Source organism: Trichosurus vulpecula, chromosome 1 (genome assembly GCF_011100635.1).
Source record: "Trichosurus vulpecula isolate mTriVul1 chromosome 1, mTriVul1.pri, whole genome shotgun sequence".
Classification (NCBI taxonomy): Eukaryota; Metazoa; Chordata; class Mammalia; order Diprotodontia; family Phalangeridae; genus Trichosurus; species Trichosurus vulpecula.
Window position 1 is genome coordinate 49,590,243 of NC_050573.1, and position 18,308 is coordinate 49,608,550.

An 18,308-nucleotide genomic window follows, 5' to 3' on the forward strand; every position below is an offset into this window, starting at 1 on the left:
TTAGCACACATTCACAGTTACATGTCTTGAAGTTAATGTCACATGGGGTAAGAATTAGCAAACTTATAAAGGGTTCTCAGGTTTACACTTTTTTCCCAAAGTAGGTTGGATTTTTATTACTTACTTAGATCTATTACTAAACCAAGCAATTTACGTTTTCTAATACTATTTTAATTTTCTGCCAGGGAATGACCTAAATTGCAATTCCTGAGTTTCCTTACTGTTGTTGGCCAGCCATGGTTTGTGTCTTTTAGACAACTGGTCTTTTTATTCACATATAAAATGTAGTCTTTGGTCTTGAAGGCTTGGTTCTTTGCTCAGCTGTGTCAGTGCTTGGTAAGCACAGTCCCTTTGTGGATCATAGCACCAGACTAAGAAGAGCTGTAACAATCCTGCTTTCTGCAGCGCTTTATGGGACTCAGATGCTTGTGTGTGCTTTATCATTGTCAATCCACAATTGGGACCAGAGCAGTCATTCTCAAACTGGAATCCATAAGCCTTGGGCCAGGACCACAAGGTTAGAGTTTTTCAGTATTGAAAGAAGGTGCCAAGCCTAGTGACACCAACCTGGAGTCCCTGCTGCTGGGGAGGCTAAGGCCAGGTATCGCTTGAGTCTGGGGGTTGTGATTGGCAGTTTGGCTTCTGCACTAAATATCACAGAAGTTGGGGACCCCCTGGGAGCAGGGGACATCTGGGCTGCCAGTGAGGCGCAAATGGTTCAGGCCAGAAATGGAGCAATTCACAGCTTCCATGGCAATCAGCTATGGGGGTGTGCTCAGGAGTGGCCCCTGCCCTTCCTGCCTGGGCCAGACATGGAGACTCAGTCTTTAAAAAGATTGAAGGAGAACTCAGAGGTTATCATTTTTCTAAATTCCCACACATTTATCACCTGGCCTCTGCTTAAACACTTCAGAAGGCAGTATGGCCTGGGAGGTGGGAGGACCACAGTTCAGATCCTTCCTCTAAACACTCCCTGGAGCAGGTGATTTTACCTCTCAGAGTTGGGGATAATAGTAGCATCTGTCTACCAGCTATTGTTAGCTTTAGATGAGGTAACAAAGGGTGTGTATGTGTGCGTGTGCACACATACATACATACACACATATATACATGTCCACATATATACAGGTGTTAAATAATAACACCTGACACAAATATACATATGTACATACATATTTGTGTCAGGTGTTATTATTTAACAAAGAAGTCCAATTCATTGTTTGGTAGCTCTGTTATTAACTTCTTCCATATATATTGAGTTGAAATCAAGCTCCCTGTGACTTCTACTCATTAGTCTTAGTTCTACTTTTTAAAGGCTTCTTTAGATAACAGCCCTTAAAATATTTGAAGGCAGCAGATGTATCCCCTTCCAAGGCTCTCCTTTTTTCCAGGATAATCACTCCAGCTCCTTCTTTCCTTCCTTCTCTGACATACTTTCCAGACACTTAACACCCTCATCACCTTCTTCTGTGAGTGCTCCAGTTTATGTAGGAACCCCTAAAACTGGACACAATACTACTAATGCAGAGTATGCTGAGACTGTTGGAGGCGCTGAAGCCTTCAGTGCATCAGAGTTTGGAAAGCCCCATTGTATTACTGGTGGAATTTTCAAGCAACAAAAACTACTGTTAAGCACCAAGTCTATTCCATCCTGTCCTTAATTTTTTTATATTAAATATAAAACTTTATAATTGTCCTCCTCTAATTTCATTTGGCGATTTTTAGTCTCTAAGAAGGTACTAACCTGCATCAGTAGAGGGAGTTCCCTCATCTGAGATTCCCCATTCTGATGAAATCACAAGTCCAGTGCCTGGTAATAGTTTGATTCTAATAGGATCTTTTAAAAATCTCAATTCTTTCATTCAATATAAAACTGCTCCCTCTTAGCTTTGTATCATTTACAGAGTTTTCTAAACATGCCACTTGTCTTCGATTTGTTAATAAAATGTGAGACAAAACAAGGTCTTCAGACAAGCCCCTGTCATCTCCCTCCAGATTTCCATCAATCTATCTCTTAAGAACACTAATAAAGATAATTGATACCCATAAAGCCCTTTACACCATACACAGCACTTCTTGTACATTCTCATTCAGTCCTTACAGCAACTCTGGAAGGAAGATAGGATGGTCTCCATTTTACAGGTAACAAAATAGGTCCCAAAGATTAAGTGAATGTCGCACAGCTAATAATAGGCAACCTCAAGATTCAAACCCAGGTCCTCTGACTCCCCAGCTCCAGAGATAGCTCTTTCTTCCACATCACAATCACCTCCAGATCAGCCGTCTTTGGCAAAGAGGGCACCTATTTACACTCCCACCATTTGGAAGCAGAAAGTCAGGATGAGTATAGGATGCGTTCTTCCTAAGCAGGCGAGATCACTCAGATGGTCCTTAGCTTGACTCCCACTGTTCTGGATTACTTAGAGCTAATTATATCTTAATAAGAACACTGGGTAGAAATGGTTACATGTAGGTATTGGAAATAAATTTAGCAAACCCCAAAGGAAGATGTCTCTTCCACTTATGAATCCAATAACTTTTGAACTTCAGATTCTCTCCTTTTTCTCCCAAGGTCGGGCAGATGACCCAGGCAGGCATTCTAGAGCACCTTAAACTTGAGAATGTGTCATTGTCCCATCAACTGACAGAGACTCAACAGAGGTCCATCAAGGAAAAGGAACGTATTGCTGTCCAGCTACAGAACATAGAGGTAAGAATCTGTCTCGTTTGGGGTTTCCATTATTGTTTAGTCGCAGACTCAAGGAAGATTTCTTCCTTCTAAGCAGGGATAGGTTGTTAACCCACCTGAATTCTGACTCTGACTATCACCATCACCACCTCTCTTCTCTTGCTGTTCTTTGTGGTTCCTGCCTCTTCCTCCTTAATCTGGGGTAGTGCTCAACCCCTTCTTCTGTCTCTCCCCATGTCAAGCTGCACCCCACCCCAACCCCCGGTGCTCCTTGTATAAAGAACGACGCTCTAAATCCCTCTAGGGCCTAGTTTAATTTTCAGCATAACTGCCAGCTGTCCTGTATACCTTACTATACTCCCACAGCTACTGCTTCCCCACTTCAGAAAGTACCTGATCATTATGTATTTCCTAATTTACCAAGCCCCTCTCTGTCCCGGCTGTGCCTGCTGTGATTCTGCAAGTTCCAAATCCCCTTAGTGCATCTGTTCTGTTATGTCTGTCTTGGATTACAGCCAAGAACTGCATGTGTCCCGCGTGTATTAAGAGTTTGGATACAGTTGTGATTTTGTGCATGGGAAGAATAATTATCATCATGTGTATCTTTCAACTTCTATCATTTCTGATCCACAGGATTCCCCACCCTGCCCTAGTTCATGCCCTCATCCCCTCTCCCCCAGACTGTGAGAATAACCTATAATGAGGGTTCCCGACTCATGTTGCTCTCTGTTCAAGCCATCCCTTTCACTGCTTCCTACGCTGGCCTCCACTGCACTGGCCAGAGATCCCCTCCACTAGCAGCTCCCTGACACATTCCTCATGCATACGAGGGGATAGTGGGGAGAGCTTGGGGCTCCCCATGTACAAAAGGGCTGGTCAGCTGACAGAGAAATGAGAACAGCCTCTACCCACCCCACACCCTGAGCAGGGGAAAAACTATCTTGAAAAAAAAGGAGACTTCCAATGAGTTCTAAATGTATCTTGCTTCTGTATGTACGTGTCTTACCCGTCTCACTAGACGTAAACTCCGGAGCAGAGACTGTGGTTGAGTTCGTCTTTTGTGTCCACAAGGCCTTCATGTAGTAGTTGCTTAACAAGTATTTGGTGATTTGGATTGAATGTCTTTCTGTTTCCAACACCTGTCTGGATGATCGCCAACATTCTATTGGGTTGAATCTTTAAGAAGTTTCTATTTCTTCCTACATTGACATCTGGTCACATCAGGACAGAGATGTCAGGATCATTTGCGTTTTGTATCTTTAAGAGCATTTATTGTCTTATCTATTTTCCACCTTTTTTGTTTTCCTGGCATTTGAGATCTCATGGAGATTCATCCTCACCAGCTTGGAATTTCACTACTTGGGATGATGTTAACTGCCAGATGTCATTTCCCGATCATCTGTAAAAATACCTAAGATTGACTGTGACACCAGTCGCTAGGGAAGCGTACTATTAGCTGCTTTTCATCCAGGAAATCATTCCACTGTTCATCTTTATTTCTGCCTCTCCGTAGTTCTTGTTGTCCATGGCAAAGCATTCCCTTAAGCAGGGGTTTGAGTTGTGGGTTGGTGATTTTTAAACAGCCTCTGGTGTAGAAATTGTCAGTCGTTCAAATGAGTATTTAAAGAGCCTCCACTGAGAGTCCATTGTTCAAAGGGAGATACAGGGAAAATCCTTGGTTCTAACCAATAAATTATGTCCTTTGGTACCCTTTTATCCATACACTCAAAAGAATTCAAGGAGATTAATTAGACTTGATTTCCCTATAAGGAAATCACGTTGACTTGTGCTTATACCCAAGTATGTTTATGGATCCAATTGTTCTGCCATTTTCTGTTGATTTGACTTGCCAGTTCTAAAGATGAATGAAATTCCCCCATCTGTAGTTCCCAAGACCGTTTCTTTATCTCGTCTTATGAATGGCCCTCCCATTGGCACAGTGACTTATTTGGCCCCCAGCTTTATCATCCTACCTCTAGGTGCCTGTGGCACTCTTGAATATATGATCTTTGGTCCCAGTGACACATCCTGAGGAAGTCTGCTGAGGTTTTGTTTTGGAGAGAAATACTTTTACGATCTTTTTTCATCACTCCCTCATTTTTCTGTTTTGAAAGGCAAAATGCCCTCCCTTGTTGTGGTACTTTCATGTCCTGATGTTTGTTCACCTTCAGAAAGACCCATTTCCGTGAGCTTTGGCCTGGTGAGGAGCGGAGGGATGTGTTGTCTCGTGTGTAACTGTCTCATGGCTTTCGTGTCTAGGCAGACATGCTGGACCAGGAAGCGGCATTTATTCAGATCCAAGAAGCCAAGTCCCTGGTGGAAGAAGACTTACAGAGGAAGCTGGAGGAGTTTGAGGATGAGAAGGAACATTTACAGAAAATGGCTGATTCTGCCACATCCTTGGAGCAACAGCTCCAGCAGGTGAGGGCGTTTCCAAAGCCTGGACCCCAGATAGGGACGCAGATACTTTTGTTCACTGGGCTAGTTTTTTTGTTTTGATTTAATTGTAAAATCACCGGGTTAATTGCCACTGTCTAATGTATACCTGTGCATAGAGGGGTGTGCACAGTGGGAAGAGGGCAGTCCTTTGGTCCAGAATACCTAGGTTCGAATCCTGCCTCCAGCACAGGCTCAGTAACCATGGACAGATTATTTAACCTCTGAGGGCCCCAGAAAATTCTATGATACAAGTTATCAGTGAGCTAGACTGAGCTCACACACATACCGTTCCCTTCACTGATAAGACCACAGGTCTGGTCTGAGAGAACCAAAAACTTAGGCATGAGGTATGTGCTCATGTGATATGATAGCCAGCACCCAAGTATTTGTTGTTGGTTTTTAAAACCTAGACAGCTGCCCACAAAAGGGATAAGTGAATACTGGAGGGGTGGTGCTGTATAGAGGTGGCTTACAGCATTGATTTCCCACAGGTAAAGCTGACTCTGCATCAGCGAGACTTGCAGCTGGATGCCCTGCAGCAGGAGCACCTGGACCTCATGAAGCAGCTCACCCTGAGTCAAGAGACTCTGCACACCCGCGAGCAGGCCCTCAGCGAGCTGCAGACCCGCCACGAGGAGCTGCAGGCCCGGCTGGAGGAGCTCCAGGGAGACGCGGCCACCAAAGACGACACGCTCCAGTCTCTGCAGAACGAGAAGATCGTCCTGGAGGTGGCTCTACAGGCGGCCCGGGCGGGCAAGGAGGAGTTTGACCGTGGTGCCCAGCAGCTCGAGGAGGATGCAGATGCCACCTCGGAGCTCTTGGAGCAGCTGAGGCAGGAGATAGCTGTCAAGTGCAGCCAGGTGAGGAAGCAGGCCGCTTGTTGGGTGACACATGCTGGGGTTAGAGAGAGGTGCTTACTTGGGAAAATGTTTTTTAAGTTTATATACGAGTTTTTCTTAGAGCTCCCAAGGGGCAGAGATTGGCTTGAGAGGAAGAGACAGAATCTAGGAAGACCAGTGCAGGGAGCCTTGTCTTCCAGGCCACCTTGGAAGCCACCGCGTCTCCTCCTTGAGCCACATGGCCTCTGGCACATGATCCAGCCATTAGCAGCTACTTCTTTTTAGTCATGGTAGTTTTCCTCTTACTACTGTTAGTAATATATGTAAAGTGTTATTAGTACGTATAGCTATGTATAGAGTCAGAGAAACATGCAGTTAAGTCGTACTACTTGCCTTTTGAAAGAATTATGCAGTTGTCATGTGCACCAGCAGTTTGAGGTGATTCACATGGCCTTATGAGAGGAACACCATACCTGGCTTTCATGTCTAACTTGTACTAGTACTGTGTGACATAGGGCAGATTCCTTCATACCTTGGAGCTTTAGTTTTGTCATCTGAAAATAATCAGTCAATAAACATTTATTAAGTGACTACTGCATGCCAGGCACTGTGCTGAACAAAGACAGGAAGGTCAGTAGGTGGAATGGAGGAGGAAGAGTGTTCCAGGTGTGGGGGGTGACCAGAGAAAATGCCCAGAGCTGAGAGGTGGAGGGTCTTGTTCATGGAACAGTCATAAGGTCAGTGTCACTGGATCAAAGAGTATATATTGGGGAATAAGATGCAAGAAGCCTGGAAAGTGAGGAGGGGGCCAGGTTATGAAGGCTTTGAACACCAAACGGAGCATTTTATATTTGATCCTGGAGGCGATAAGGAGCTTCAGGAGTTTGGGGACCAGAGGGTGAGGCACAAGGGGTGACATGATTGGACCTGAGCTTCAGGAAAAATCACTTTGGACTGAATAAAGGATGGATTGGCGGCACAACAGTCTGAGGTTGGTTTTAATGTATTTTGTTCACTTTGTCGCTATGGCCAGACTAAGTAGGGCCCACAGTCCATCTGACTCATCTCTCAAATGTCACTGGTGTACTTCAGAGAACAAAGGAAGGAAGCCTGCACTTGGTGCATTGGCAGAGTGTGACTGATTTCCTAAATCTTTGACTGCAGACTCTTCCCCAGGTCCTTCTGTACCTGCTGGAATTCGAGGAGCCTGATGATTAATAGTTCAAGACATTGTCCTCCCCCTTCTTAACAATAAATGTGTCAGTCTCACTGACACTTTGTTTTGACTTGATGATTGTACCTCAGTCCTATCCCAACTATCGGAGCATCTCTAGAAACATCTCTGGGTTAGGAAGCGGGGAAAGCATTCATTCAGTCTGTCTTCAGGGTTTGCAGCACTGTCAGGTATGACCGGGAGGGTTTATGTGGGGCTCAGTGGTAGAGATAGAAAAACAAAGGGAAATCCCACTCTTCTTGTGGGCTTGAAGTATCCAGCCTCCATGGGGAACAGGAAATGCTTCATGTATGTCATAGTCATACCAGACACTAGAATTGAACCTCAAAGGCTTCTAGGCAATCTAAGAGACAGAGAGAGAAGGAGGAATCCATTCCAGGCATGGGGTCATCCATAAAAAGGCACAAAAATGAAATACTGAATTTGAGGAGACAGCTAGTAGCAAGCAAAAATAAATGAAAGGATGATAAATAGCTTGGAGTAGCAAGTGAGAGGGAGACTGTGGAGAGTTTTGCATGCCAGGTAGTAGAATTTATTTATTTTTATTCTAGAAGCATGCAAATAATGCCCCCATTAAAGATGATTGAGCAAGAGAATGACATGACTATACCCGTGCCTTAGAAATAGGAATTTGGCAGCTCTTCCCAACCTTGGATGCAGTGACCCCACTGTCAGTCATGTACCCCAAGGCAGTCAAAGGCAGAAAAGGCATATATGTAACTATTCACAGGAGCACTTTTTGTGGTGGCCACAAAAACTGGAAACAAAGTGGATGCCCACCAATCAGGCAATGACCAAACAAAATGTGTTAATGTAATGGAGTAGTATTTGTCCTGTAAGAATAGGAAGTGTAGAAAGACTCCTATGAACTGATACAGAGCAAAGGAAGTAGAGTCAGGAGAACATAATACACAAGGACTCCACAATGTGGGTGAAAACAGTATTTAAAAAGCTTTTGAACTCAAGTCAAAAGTAATGACCTATATTGGTTCTAGAAGACAGCTAGTGAAACACTTCCTTCCAGTAGAGAAGTGGGGGACCACAGGTGTGGAACTTTGCCTATGCTCTCAGACATGCCCACTAGTTTGGCTGGTTTTATTTGACTATTTCTTTTTTACAAAGCAAAGTTCTCTGTCAATGGGTCATATGTTGGGAAATGACTAAAGACATCAATAAAACTTTATAGATGTCAGCTTTGTGGAAAATAGATTGGAGAAGGGGATGGCTGGAATCAGGGAAACCAATTAAAAGACTTATAAATAGTCTAGGTGAGAGGTGAGGAGGCCCCAAATAAGGTTAATGGCCTTGTGAGTGGAAAGAGGAAAGGGATTATAGAAGTCAAATGAACAGGAATTGTCTGCTGATTGAAGCCAGGGGTGAGGCAGAGGGTAGGGTAGGGCTAGGATGCCTCAAGGTTGTGAGGGAACATGGGATGCTGGAAGGATAAGACAACATAGATGGTCTTTGAGATTTTTTTTTTCATGCTTGGCTGCATAAAAACAGGCTCTTGGCTGGTGGTTCTTTGGACTGAATGTCTCCCTGGATCCCAGGGGCTGGTGTAACAGAGTGTGTCTGTTTTTCCTGTCCCAGGTGGAAAACCTGCAGCAAGAAAGCATCGCTCTGAAAAAACAGACTCAGAAAGTGAAGGAGCAGTTTCTTCAACAAAAGGTAGAGTGATGCTCCTCATTGGTTCCTCCAAATGAAAGTAACAAGTGAAGATTCATATTGATAGACTGTGCTCTGTAGATTGAAGCATTGCCTTTCAGTTGATCATGAGGACAGACTTTTAACCCTTGACTTGATTGGTTTTCTTAGTATAGATTTATCACAAGTTCCCCCTAAAAAAAGTTGTTCATAGAGCTTGAGCGTGGAAACTATTGAAATAAGGATTTTTCATTTAAAAAAGTCACCTTAGACAGCCTATCCTAAGAACGGCCTGTAATTCTAGCATGTCCTAGTAGGTGATGGTGGAAGCGTACCGGAGGGATGCAAGTTCCAAGGACCAGCTGATCAGCGAACTGAAAGCCACCAAAAAAAGGCTGGACTCAGAGATGAGAAATCTGAGGCAGGAATTAATCAAGCTTCAGGGTGAAAAGAAGTCAGTGGAAGTGGAGCATTCCAGGTTACAGAAGGAAGTGTCTCAAGTTCAGCAGCAAATGTCCGACCTCGAAGGACAGCTCCAGCTGGTGCAGAGAGAACGAGACGAAATGGAGACACAGTTACAGGTCTGGACAGTGCTGGCAGCGTCATCCATGGGGATTTCTAATTAGATCACTTCAGCTACCAGGAGCTCTTCCACAAGTGTTCAACTCTTTGGCTCCTCCAAAGTGCCTTATTTTAAGAATAGGTCTTTGGGGGTGGAGCTCTCCACGCAGCCAGTAGCAGGTATCCACAGAGGAAAAACTTGAACAGCTGAGACATCAGATAGCCCCCAAATAGTGCTTTGTTGGCTGTGTATATGTAGATGTTCACGCCGCCTCCAGTGTCCCTGGAGTCACAATGTTCACCCCAGTTAGCAGGCCCCTGTCAAAATGGCATCTCCTCCCATAAAGCAGGCCCGCACAGAGCAGACTGAAAGACGGCTCCTTCCCAAACCTCTCACATTGTTTGTCCTTCTCTTTCATTTTCAAGTCTTTGCAGTTTGATAGAGAACAAATGGCGTCTCTTACAGAGGTGAATGATGCATTGAAGCAACAAGTAGAACAGATGCAGCTAGAAGCCAGAAAGTAAGTACAGCCCAAGCTTGATGGCTTGGCCTGCGCGCCTGCTGCCTGGGTGATGCACACAGACGTTCAGAGAAACACGCGGCAGTCTTCATGTGGGGGTGGTTTTATCACAAGTAGTTTTTCCTAATTTAGGTACCTGTATATGGACTGATACCTTGTTTCAACAATCCGGCTAGCAACTTCTGTGGGGGTGTAAGATCCACCCACAGCCAGCACCCAGAAAGCTGCCAACAGCACAGGTTCTTTTGATCTGCTTAACTAAGGAAAGCAAAGTGAAGGGGTTGACAAGCTTACTTTAATTCAGCATACAAATATCATTCACTTAGTTCAGGGGAAAAGACCAGCACACTGAACTTCAGAGCAAATTACAAACAAATTGCAAACATCAACAGACAGACTAAATACAGACAGGCTAAATACAGATTCATAGTTACCAACATGTAGGTTCAGCCCGGGAGCTCAGAACAAGGGCTGGCCCAGAGTCACGCGTGCCACCACTGCTTCGGGAATGAGCTCCAAGGAAGTGGAGGCCAAACCCGGGTTTTATATCTTTTTCAGGATCGGGGTGAGTCACACATGCGACTCACCCATGTGACCTAAAATCACAAAGAGGCCTACTTAAACCCACTGTGGTCTAAAAGCCTCTGCTCTCCCAGACTTGTAAACTAGGCCCTCCCTGGAGTTAGCCACACCTTGGGGCCTACCTTAGTTGCCAATCCACACCCACTAAGGTTTTACACCTAATAGGGGTTTGGGCCTGGGGCTTAACACTTAGTAAGACTCGGTGAAATACACTGACTTACTCAAAGCAAACAAAAGCCAAACTATTCAAGGGTACTTGGGTGAACTAAGCGCTAAGGAGCCCATTTTGCTTACCAACACATACCTACATAGATATATAGGTGTGTATGTATAGTTATCTCCATATGAAAATGCAGACACACACATACACATGCTTCAGTGCTTTGAGGATTCTGTGATCTCCTGCATTATAAAATTCTTCTGTAAGTGTAAAATCTCATGCCGTACATACCTTCTTATCCTGTGTACTTGTTACTTCTCCTCATTTATGACAATCCATGAAAGAGGATATGTCCCTCTCTAGGTTTTAGTTTTTTAAACATTTGGTAGATACAACCCTTGGGCTTCTTACCTTTAATTGTGTATGCCTCAGGTTTGTTTTCGTGCTTGTTAAATATATACATGTGCTTGTGAACAAGGAGAAAAGTTTACAAGCCCACAAAACTTTTATTAGCCTGTTCTTCTGCCCAGAATAGCCCAAAGCCTAAAATGAAATTGGCGTTTTTATATTATTACACTCTGGTTTGATGCCTGTTTGTCAACAGGCAGTGTGGGCATAGTCCACCTTAAAAAAAAAAAAAAGCAACCAAGGTGGGATATGCCAGGTTGGCAGATTGGACAAACTGGGAATCTGTTACTTACATTGTGAAAGGTTCCACAGCCCTACACAAGGAATCAATTCAGAGTCCTTGTAAATGGGGAGCTTCCCTAGTACATTTAAAGTTGAGTTCATCTTGCAAAAATTCTGTTTGTGTCCTGTTTGGGGGTAGCCATTCTATTTCGCAAAATGGCAAACTCTAACCTGTAAGTAGAAGTGGCCCAGACATTACCTTTTAGATTTCGAATCACACTTTTTAATCAAAGAACTTCAGAGTCAGAAGTAGCCTTAGACTTCATCTCTCCAATCCTTCGTTTTTTAGTTGAGGACCAAAAAGGGCATTTGGCATACTATCTGTGAGGGATGCTTGGAATGGAATGGGAGGACCCCACCCCATATTTGTTCTTTCTTTCTTTAAATTGTTTCTTTCTTAAATAAGTTTTTTATTTTTTTTTATCATTCATATTTTTTTTAATTTTTGATTTCTGAATTCTCTCCCTACCACTTCTTCATCCATTGAACAGTCAAGAAATGTGATACTGCTTACACATGTGAAATCTCGCAAAACTTATTTCTATCTTGGATGTTACTCCCGTGATCTTTCAGTGACACCATACACACTCTCCAACTTGTCACAGAATATGAATTAATTTATTGTTATGATTCAGGGTGGGGAAAGTGAGTGATTTGTTTTTTAAGGAGAGAGAATTTTCCCCTCATTTCCTGGGACCCTTCCCAAGGAGCTCTGAGAAGAGGAAAATGCACATTGAAACCTTGGAAAACTATGCAGGTCTTATAATTGGTTTAATGAGTCACTCTCTGTCACTTCCTCCCTGGGACCTTGACCTGGATCATATTGGGACATGAGTTAGCCCTAGAGGCCTGCCGAGGTTCCTTCTAAGCTCTGAGATCATATGAAGTTACACATTTTATTTCGTTTCAGTATTTGATGGTTTTTAGGCTCAGATTTTTTTTCTTTTTTCTCTTTTACTGTGTTCCAGAGCCATTACAGAACAAAAGCAGAAGATGAAGCGATTGGGTTCAGATCTGACCAGCGCCCAGAAAGAGATGAAGGCCAAGCACAAAGCCTATGAGAACGCAGTGGGCATCCTGAGCCGCCGCCTCCAGGAAGCCCTCACTGCCAAAGAATCTTCAGAGGCAGAATTAACCAAACTCAGAGCCCAGGTCACAGATGGAGGAAACAACCAAGCTCTAAATGTAGGCAGATGTCACCTTCTCTCTCTGCCATGTGGAGGCATGGGTTCAAAGTGCAGGTGTAGGGGGAAGAGCATCAGTTGCAACCCCCTCCCCCCCTTCTGGGCCTCAGCATCCTCATTTGTAAAAAGGAGGGTAGTGGGTCCTTCCAGCTCTAATCTAATTTATTAGAAAGATGGTAATTTTTTTCCTTTAGAGAAGTTATTGGAGGATAAATTAGGGAATCAGACAAAAGGAGTCTTCAGTTGTGTGCATAGATTTTCTCTTTAATTGTTTATATATCATGGATTGTTAACTACCACTTAAATGTCCCATAGCCTTTATTACTTCGGATATACTTTGTTGGGCAGTTTCTGCTGCCCCATTGCTGTCACAGGACCCATGAGGGGGGCTTGTTTGTAACATACAGTATAGGCCCCTCCTGTGAAAGAAGTTGTCCTTTTCCTGATCTCAGAACTCTTCTGTAACTTTCACCAATCAAGTACAAAAATTGTGCCCCATGGTTTTGTTTTGTTACAGTATTAAAATGTACATGAAGTTAAACTCCTTCTAAACAAAGCTTCTAAGGAAATGTGTTAAAATATTTGTATTACATATGAAACTTATGTAAGTGACCAAAACCAGATCCTGCCCCTTAAAACTTCCCTCACTCAAAGGAAGCAGACATGTTGAGTGATTGTTGTCATGTGCCCTCGTAAAGCAGGAAGCACTGAACCTGCCCCCTCTGTCTTCAGGAACAAATCCAAGTCCTGGAGCTGGAGCTCCAGACCGTCGGTCATAGCAAGATGGTGCTGGAGAAGGAGCTCCAGGAAATCATCTCCCTGACCAGCCAGGAGTTGGAAGAGTACAGGGAAAAAGTCATCGAGCTGGAGGATGAGGTGGCTGTCTCTGCTTTCTCTTGGGTGGGAAGAGGTTAAGGGGCGCTGCAGGGCGGAGAATGGAAAATGGCAGGAAAGGTGGGAGGGGGTCTAGGTGCTGTAGTAATGTGTTGCCTAGTTATGGCAGGTTGTGATGGTTTAAGCTGCTTTCTCAGAGTCTTGAGCACCAGTCTCGTGTTTTGGTATTGCTGACTGCTGTCTGGCATTCTGTTGAGTAGAACTACGTTAATGCAACTTCTGTACATCTGGAACGTACTCTGTTGGCACAGTATTTCCTCAAACACTAGTCTGTGTGATAACTATTCATCAGAATACTCACTAAAGTGCACAACCGGCCCAGATCACAGTCAGCCTTTATTGTGATTTTTCCCCAGCTCCAAGAATCCAGAGGTTTTAGGAGGAAGATAAAACGTCTTGAAGAGTTAAATAAGAAGTTGGCTCTTGAATTAGAACACGAGCGGGGAAAACTGACGGGTCTGGGACAGTCCAACGCAGCCCTACGGGAGCACAACAGTATCCTAGAAACGGCGTTAGCCAAGAGGGAGGCAGATTTAGTGCAGCTGAACCTGCAGGTATTTGGAACCTTGTGCTAGTGGGTTGGTTAAAATCAAAACACATCTTTCTTTAAGAATAGTTAGGAGTGTTAAGGTGAAGGTATGTGTAGAACCTACATTGGATTACATGCAGTCTTGGGGGGCCGGGGGGAGGAGTGGGAGGGAGAGAAAATTTGGAACCCAGAAACTTGTGGAACTGAGTGTCATAAACTAAAAATAAAAAATAAATTAAAAAAAAAGAATAGGAGTGGAAGAATTTGCCAGCCAGCCACAAGCAGAATTACTGTTTCTTCCTATCTATCCTTATTGAGAGAGAATTTTCACAGTGGAAATGAAAACATTTATCCGTGTTTCATAAGGCTGTGGTTTAGTTGGTAATTTTACTCAAGATGTTTTCTTACGGCACAGCTTTATCCTCTAGGACCAAATCAACATGGCTGACGCATGGTTTGGTTTTTTTAATATTTGCTTAGAAAAGTGGAGATTGTTATTGTCTTGGTCGTTCCCGAGGGTTGTTCCTTAGCCTCTTCATCTGGAGGTTTCCTATGGTAAAAATCATACTTCACGTATCGGGGCCTTGGCCGGGGAGTCCAATAAGGACCACTCGTGTTTGAGAAGGCTAAGCAATAGTAGCAAAGTCTTTCCATCCTGCAAACTAAGTAGTCCATTTTTACATAGGTTCTCTGGGAAAGCATCTTAGTCTCTTCACAGAGACTAAAATTGTTGCGTCTTTAAGTAGCACATCAGAGTGTCCGGGGTCCTGCTGGGAGCTGGTGCCAAGGAGAGCATGCAGCCCCCACCCTAAGGTCTCCTGCCGTGGCGGCACCCACCCACCCATGGCCTGGAATTTTACACTGACTGTGATCCCCCAGACGCTTGAAAGGGCAGCACACCACCCTCCCTCCCTCCCGTGGTCTAGGTCCAGGCAGTTCTACAGCGCAAAGAGGAGGAAGATCAGCAGATGAAACAACTCGTTCAGACCTTACAGACGGCGCTGGAGAAGGAGAAGGCCAAAGTTCGAAGCCTCAAGGAGCAGGTACGTGTGTGCTCAGGTGTATGTGGGTGGCTGTGCCCGCTCCTGCTACCTCTGAGTCTCAGACCAGGCTCCACAGGACATTATGTGGGCTTGGCAGCTGCCACATCTAGAAATAAGTAATACAGAGGTGGAGTGGCCAAGCCATTTCTCAGCCTCCTTCAAGGAGTACGATTTAAAAGCCCTTTTGTCTACACGAGAAGTAAAAAGGTCTACTTAAATGCTTCTTTATTTCCCAGAAAATGCACCTTAATAGGCTTCTTGACCTGCCTCTTGCCTCCTCTTGCCATAGGTGGCTGCAGCTAAGGCTGATGCTGGACACAACCGCCGTCATTTCCGAGCTGCGGCCTTGGAGCTGTGCGAGGTGAAGAAGGAGCTGCAGGCCAAGGAACAGCTGGTCCAGAAGCTCCAAGCAGAAGCAGACAATCTGCAGTGAGTATTGCTAGCCGAGGCCAGGAAGACCTCAAGTTCAAATCTGTCCTCAGGCACTTACTGGGCAAAGCCTTCAGCCTCTGTCTGCCTCAGCTTTCTCAGCTATAAGGGGGATTATGATAGCACGTACTCCAACGGGGCCATTGTGAGGATCAAATGAGACAGTAATTGTAAAGCACTTGGCTCAGTACCTGGCACATAGTAGGCGCTTAACAAATGTTGGCCATTCAGGGTATTATTATTAATACATTTCAGTATCTCCTGAGGTCCAGACGCCAGGGGCACAGAGCTTAGTTTCTTGTCAAGTCTTGGTCATTAACAATGCAGACTTTCCTGGTTTGATCATGCTTACCATTGGACTTCTCCATCCAGCACTGGGCTGTTGGGTAAGATCAGGAGGAGTAGCCTAGTTTCAGTTTGGCCCACTTTCTAAGAGAACTCCAGAAAGCAGCTTTTAGCTGATGTAATGGAAAGGCAGAGTTTGTGCCAGCACACAAACGCCTTGGTGGCACACCTCAGGGTAACTAGCAGGCATGTAATAAATCCCCCTTAAAACACATCTGGTGACTGTGACCAGTGCAGACAGCACATGGTCAGGATCATCAGACAAGCCCATCCAAACATCTCATTATCAGACTTGTTTGCTTACCTGTTTCTTGGAGTCTGTGTGCTCATAAATCCCTGGTGCTCTGGGAACATCATTGTATGTCTTATATACACCACCATCACAAAGACCCAGACTGCAAGGACAGGTGCCATCGCTTCTAGACTGGACCCAGAGATTTTACAGCCAAAAAGAAGCATACAGCACAGAAATGTTATTCTTGCCCTTATGTCCATCCTAGGGCGCAGGAGGGAAAACACTGCCAGGAAGTGTCCCAGTTCCAGCAGGAGTTGGCAGAAGCTCGGGCTCAGCTGCAGCTTCTGCAGAAGCAGCTGGATGAACAACTGGACAAACAGCCTGTTGAAAACCAAGAGGTAAAAGCCTTAAAAGGCTACGTCATCAGAGAGCCAAAAGCAGCAGGCTGTTGATTTTGCTCATCTCGTTAGGCAGTTATTAAATGAATTAATACAACACTATTGAATTTTTCCAAATGGAATAAGGTGTCATTTACAGCACACAAATATAACACATTGCTTAAGAATATGTAACGTCTAATGGATTAACGAACTATTTTTCAACAGTGTTCTTTCTGGCTTGCTTCCTGTTCTCTTCCGTTAGGTTGAAGATCTCAAATGGGAGATAAGTCAGAAAGAGAGAGAAATCCAGACCCTGAAGCAGCAGCTGGATCTGAATGAGCAGCACAGTCAAAAGGAATTGGAAGCAATCCAGCTGGCGCTGCAGGTAGCTGAAGTCCCGATGGCCCTGAGGAAGGGGCCCTGGCTAGGGGCTCTTCAGGGTCGGCCGAGGAGAGCATGTTTTCTGGTTGGAAAACTGTAATGGTCCTGAGCAGTCTTAGACACATGCCTGACAAAGTTCAGTGTCAGAATTGTCCTCATCCTTTGCAATTAATCGGGATTGTCCCCGTGGAAGGGGAAAGGAATCTGCAACTGCTCACATTACTCACCTCTACATAAATGGCTTTTCTGGTGGGCAGAGGTAAAGTTAAACTTTTATTTCATGGGAATAGTCTAACTTCTGTTCGTAGCTGGCCCAAGAACGCAAAAACCAATCCAAATGAGGGGTACTGGCCTTGTGCTGTCTTCACTGGGACCATTTCCCTCCTTTTAAAATGAATATTGGGGAATTGTGTTAGGTTCGTTATTTCAGAGAGGTGGTGGCAGAGTGGCCTCATCAGAAGCCCCCGCCCCCTGCTGGCTTTTCCAGCTAGTGAGTCACTCAAACTCTGAGCTCTGGCAGCTTGCCAAGGCTTGCCTTTGTGGAGGAGCCACCCACCTGCCTGGATAAAGTGAGTGTAATCACATCAGCGTTCTCTACACAAATGAAATCACAGCTTCCATCCTTATCCTGCCCTTAGGAGTCCATCCCATCCACTGACCTGCAGAAGTGCTGCTTCTATGACAGGCAGCCCTCAGAAAGTTCTGACGAAGCCAAGCAGCGGCTGCAGGGGCATCCAGTGTGGGCAAAGCCCTCTTGCTTTTACTTTGGGCAGCCCCACGGCCTACTAAGCAGGGACCAGGACTGGAAATCCAGACTAGGACCAATGTCACCTCCCCTTGCTCAGCCCCAGGAAGCAGGGAGAGGCCTGTGGGAGAGAATACTCATACAGGGAAAGCCAGGCCTGCCTCAGCCATCGGGAAATCGTTCAGCTTCTGATTTTCCGCAGTAGCTGAAAAAACCTCTCACTTCTCTCTCCAGAATATCAAAACTGAGCTGGACATGGCACGGGAAGATCTTTCGATGACCCAGAAAGATAAATTCACCCTTCAGGCTAAGGTGACAGAGCTGAAGAACAGCATGAAGACTCTGCTCCAGCAAAACCAGCAACTGAAGTTGGACCTGAAGCATGGCAAAATGAAGAAGGTAGTGGACCCTGGCCTGAACTCCCACACAGGGCAGAAGTGCCCCCTTTCCCTCCCCAGGACTGGCCACGAAGTTAAGCCTCAGGGCCTTGGCCAGCAGAATCATGTCCCCTCTGTAGCCGCCAGTTTGTATTTAGTTAATGTCACATGTGGAAGAGGCTTTGTGATGGAAAAATCATTAGGGCCACACCAAGAGCATATACCTGTCAGCCCAGGGGCAGTAGGCACAACTACCTGATTCAGCCAGATGGCACATTCTGGGCCTCATCCTGCTCAGGAGAATAGGTTCGAGTGCTGCCCAACCTGAATAATTGGTCAGAGGCCATGGGTCCCGCTCATTGTTGGTTTAGGGCCACAGCATACCCGGGACCCACTTTGTATTGGCT

At 45.0% G+C, this 18,308-nt stretch overlaps 1 protein-coding gene across 2 annotated transcripts in view; it reads left to right on the forward strand.

Annotated features, from left to right (window-relative positions):
- The window catches only part of GOLGA3 (golgin A3), a 43,266-nt gene that overhangs the window by 16,377 nt on the left and 8,581 nt on the right, over positions 1–18,308 (forward strand). For both annotated transcript variants that reach the window (XM_036753569.1, XM_036753576.1), the window contains exons 9-22: positions 2,573–2,710; positions 4,949–5,110; positions 5,620–5,988; positions 8,792–8,869; positions 9,163–9,426; positions 9,833–9,927; positions 12,328–12,544; positions 13,276–13,419; positions 13,794–13,991; positions 14,893–15,009; positions 15,299–15,438; positions 16,284–16,416; positions 16,661–16,783; positions 17,759–17,923. In XM_036753569.1, the coding sequence (XP_036609464.1) occupies positions 2,573–2,710; positions 4,949–5,110; positions 5,620–5,988; positions 8,792–8,869; positions 9,163–9,426; positions 9,833–9,927; positions 12,328–12,544; positions 13,276–13,419; positions 13,794–13,991; positions 14,893–15,009; positions 15,299–15,438; positions 16,284–16,416; positions 16,661–16,783; positions 17,759–17,923 (2,343 nt within the window). The remainder of the gene's footprint in view (positions 1–2,572; positions 2,711–4,948; positions 5,111–5,619; positions 5,989–8,791; positions 8,870–9,162; positions 9,427–9,832; positions 9,928–12,327; positions 12,545–13,275; positions 13,420–13,793; positions 13,992–14,892; positions 15,010–15,298; positions 15,439–16,283; positions 16,417–16,660; positions 16,784–17,758; positions 17,924–18,308) is intronic.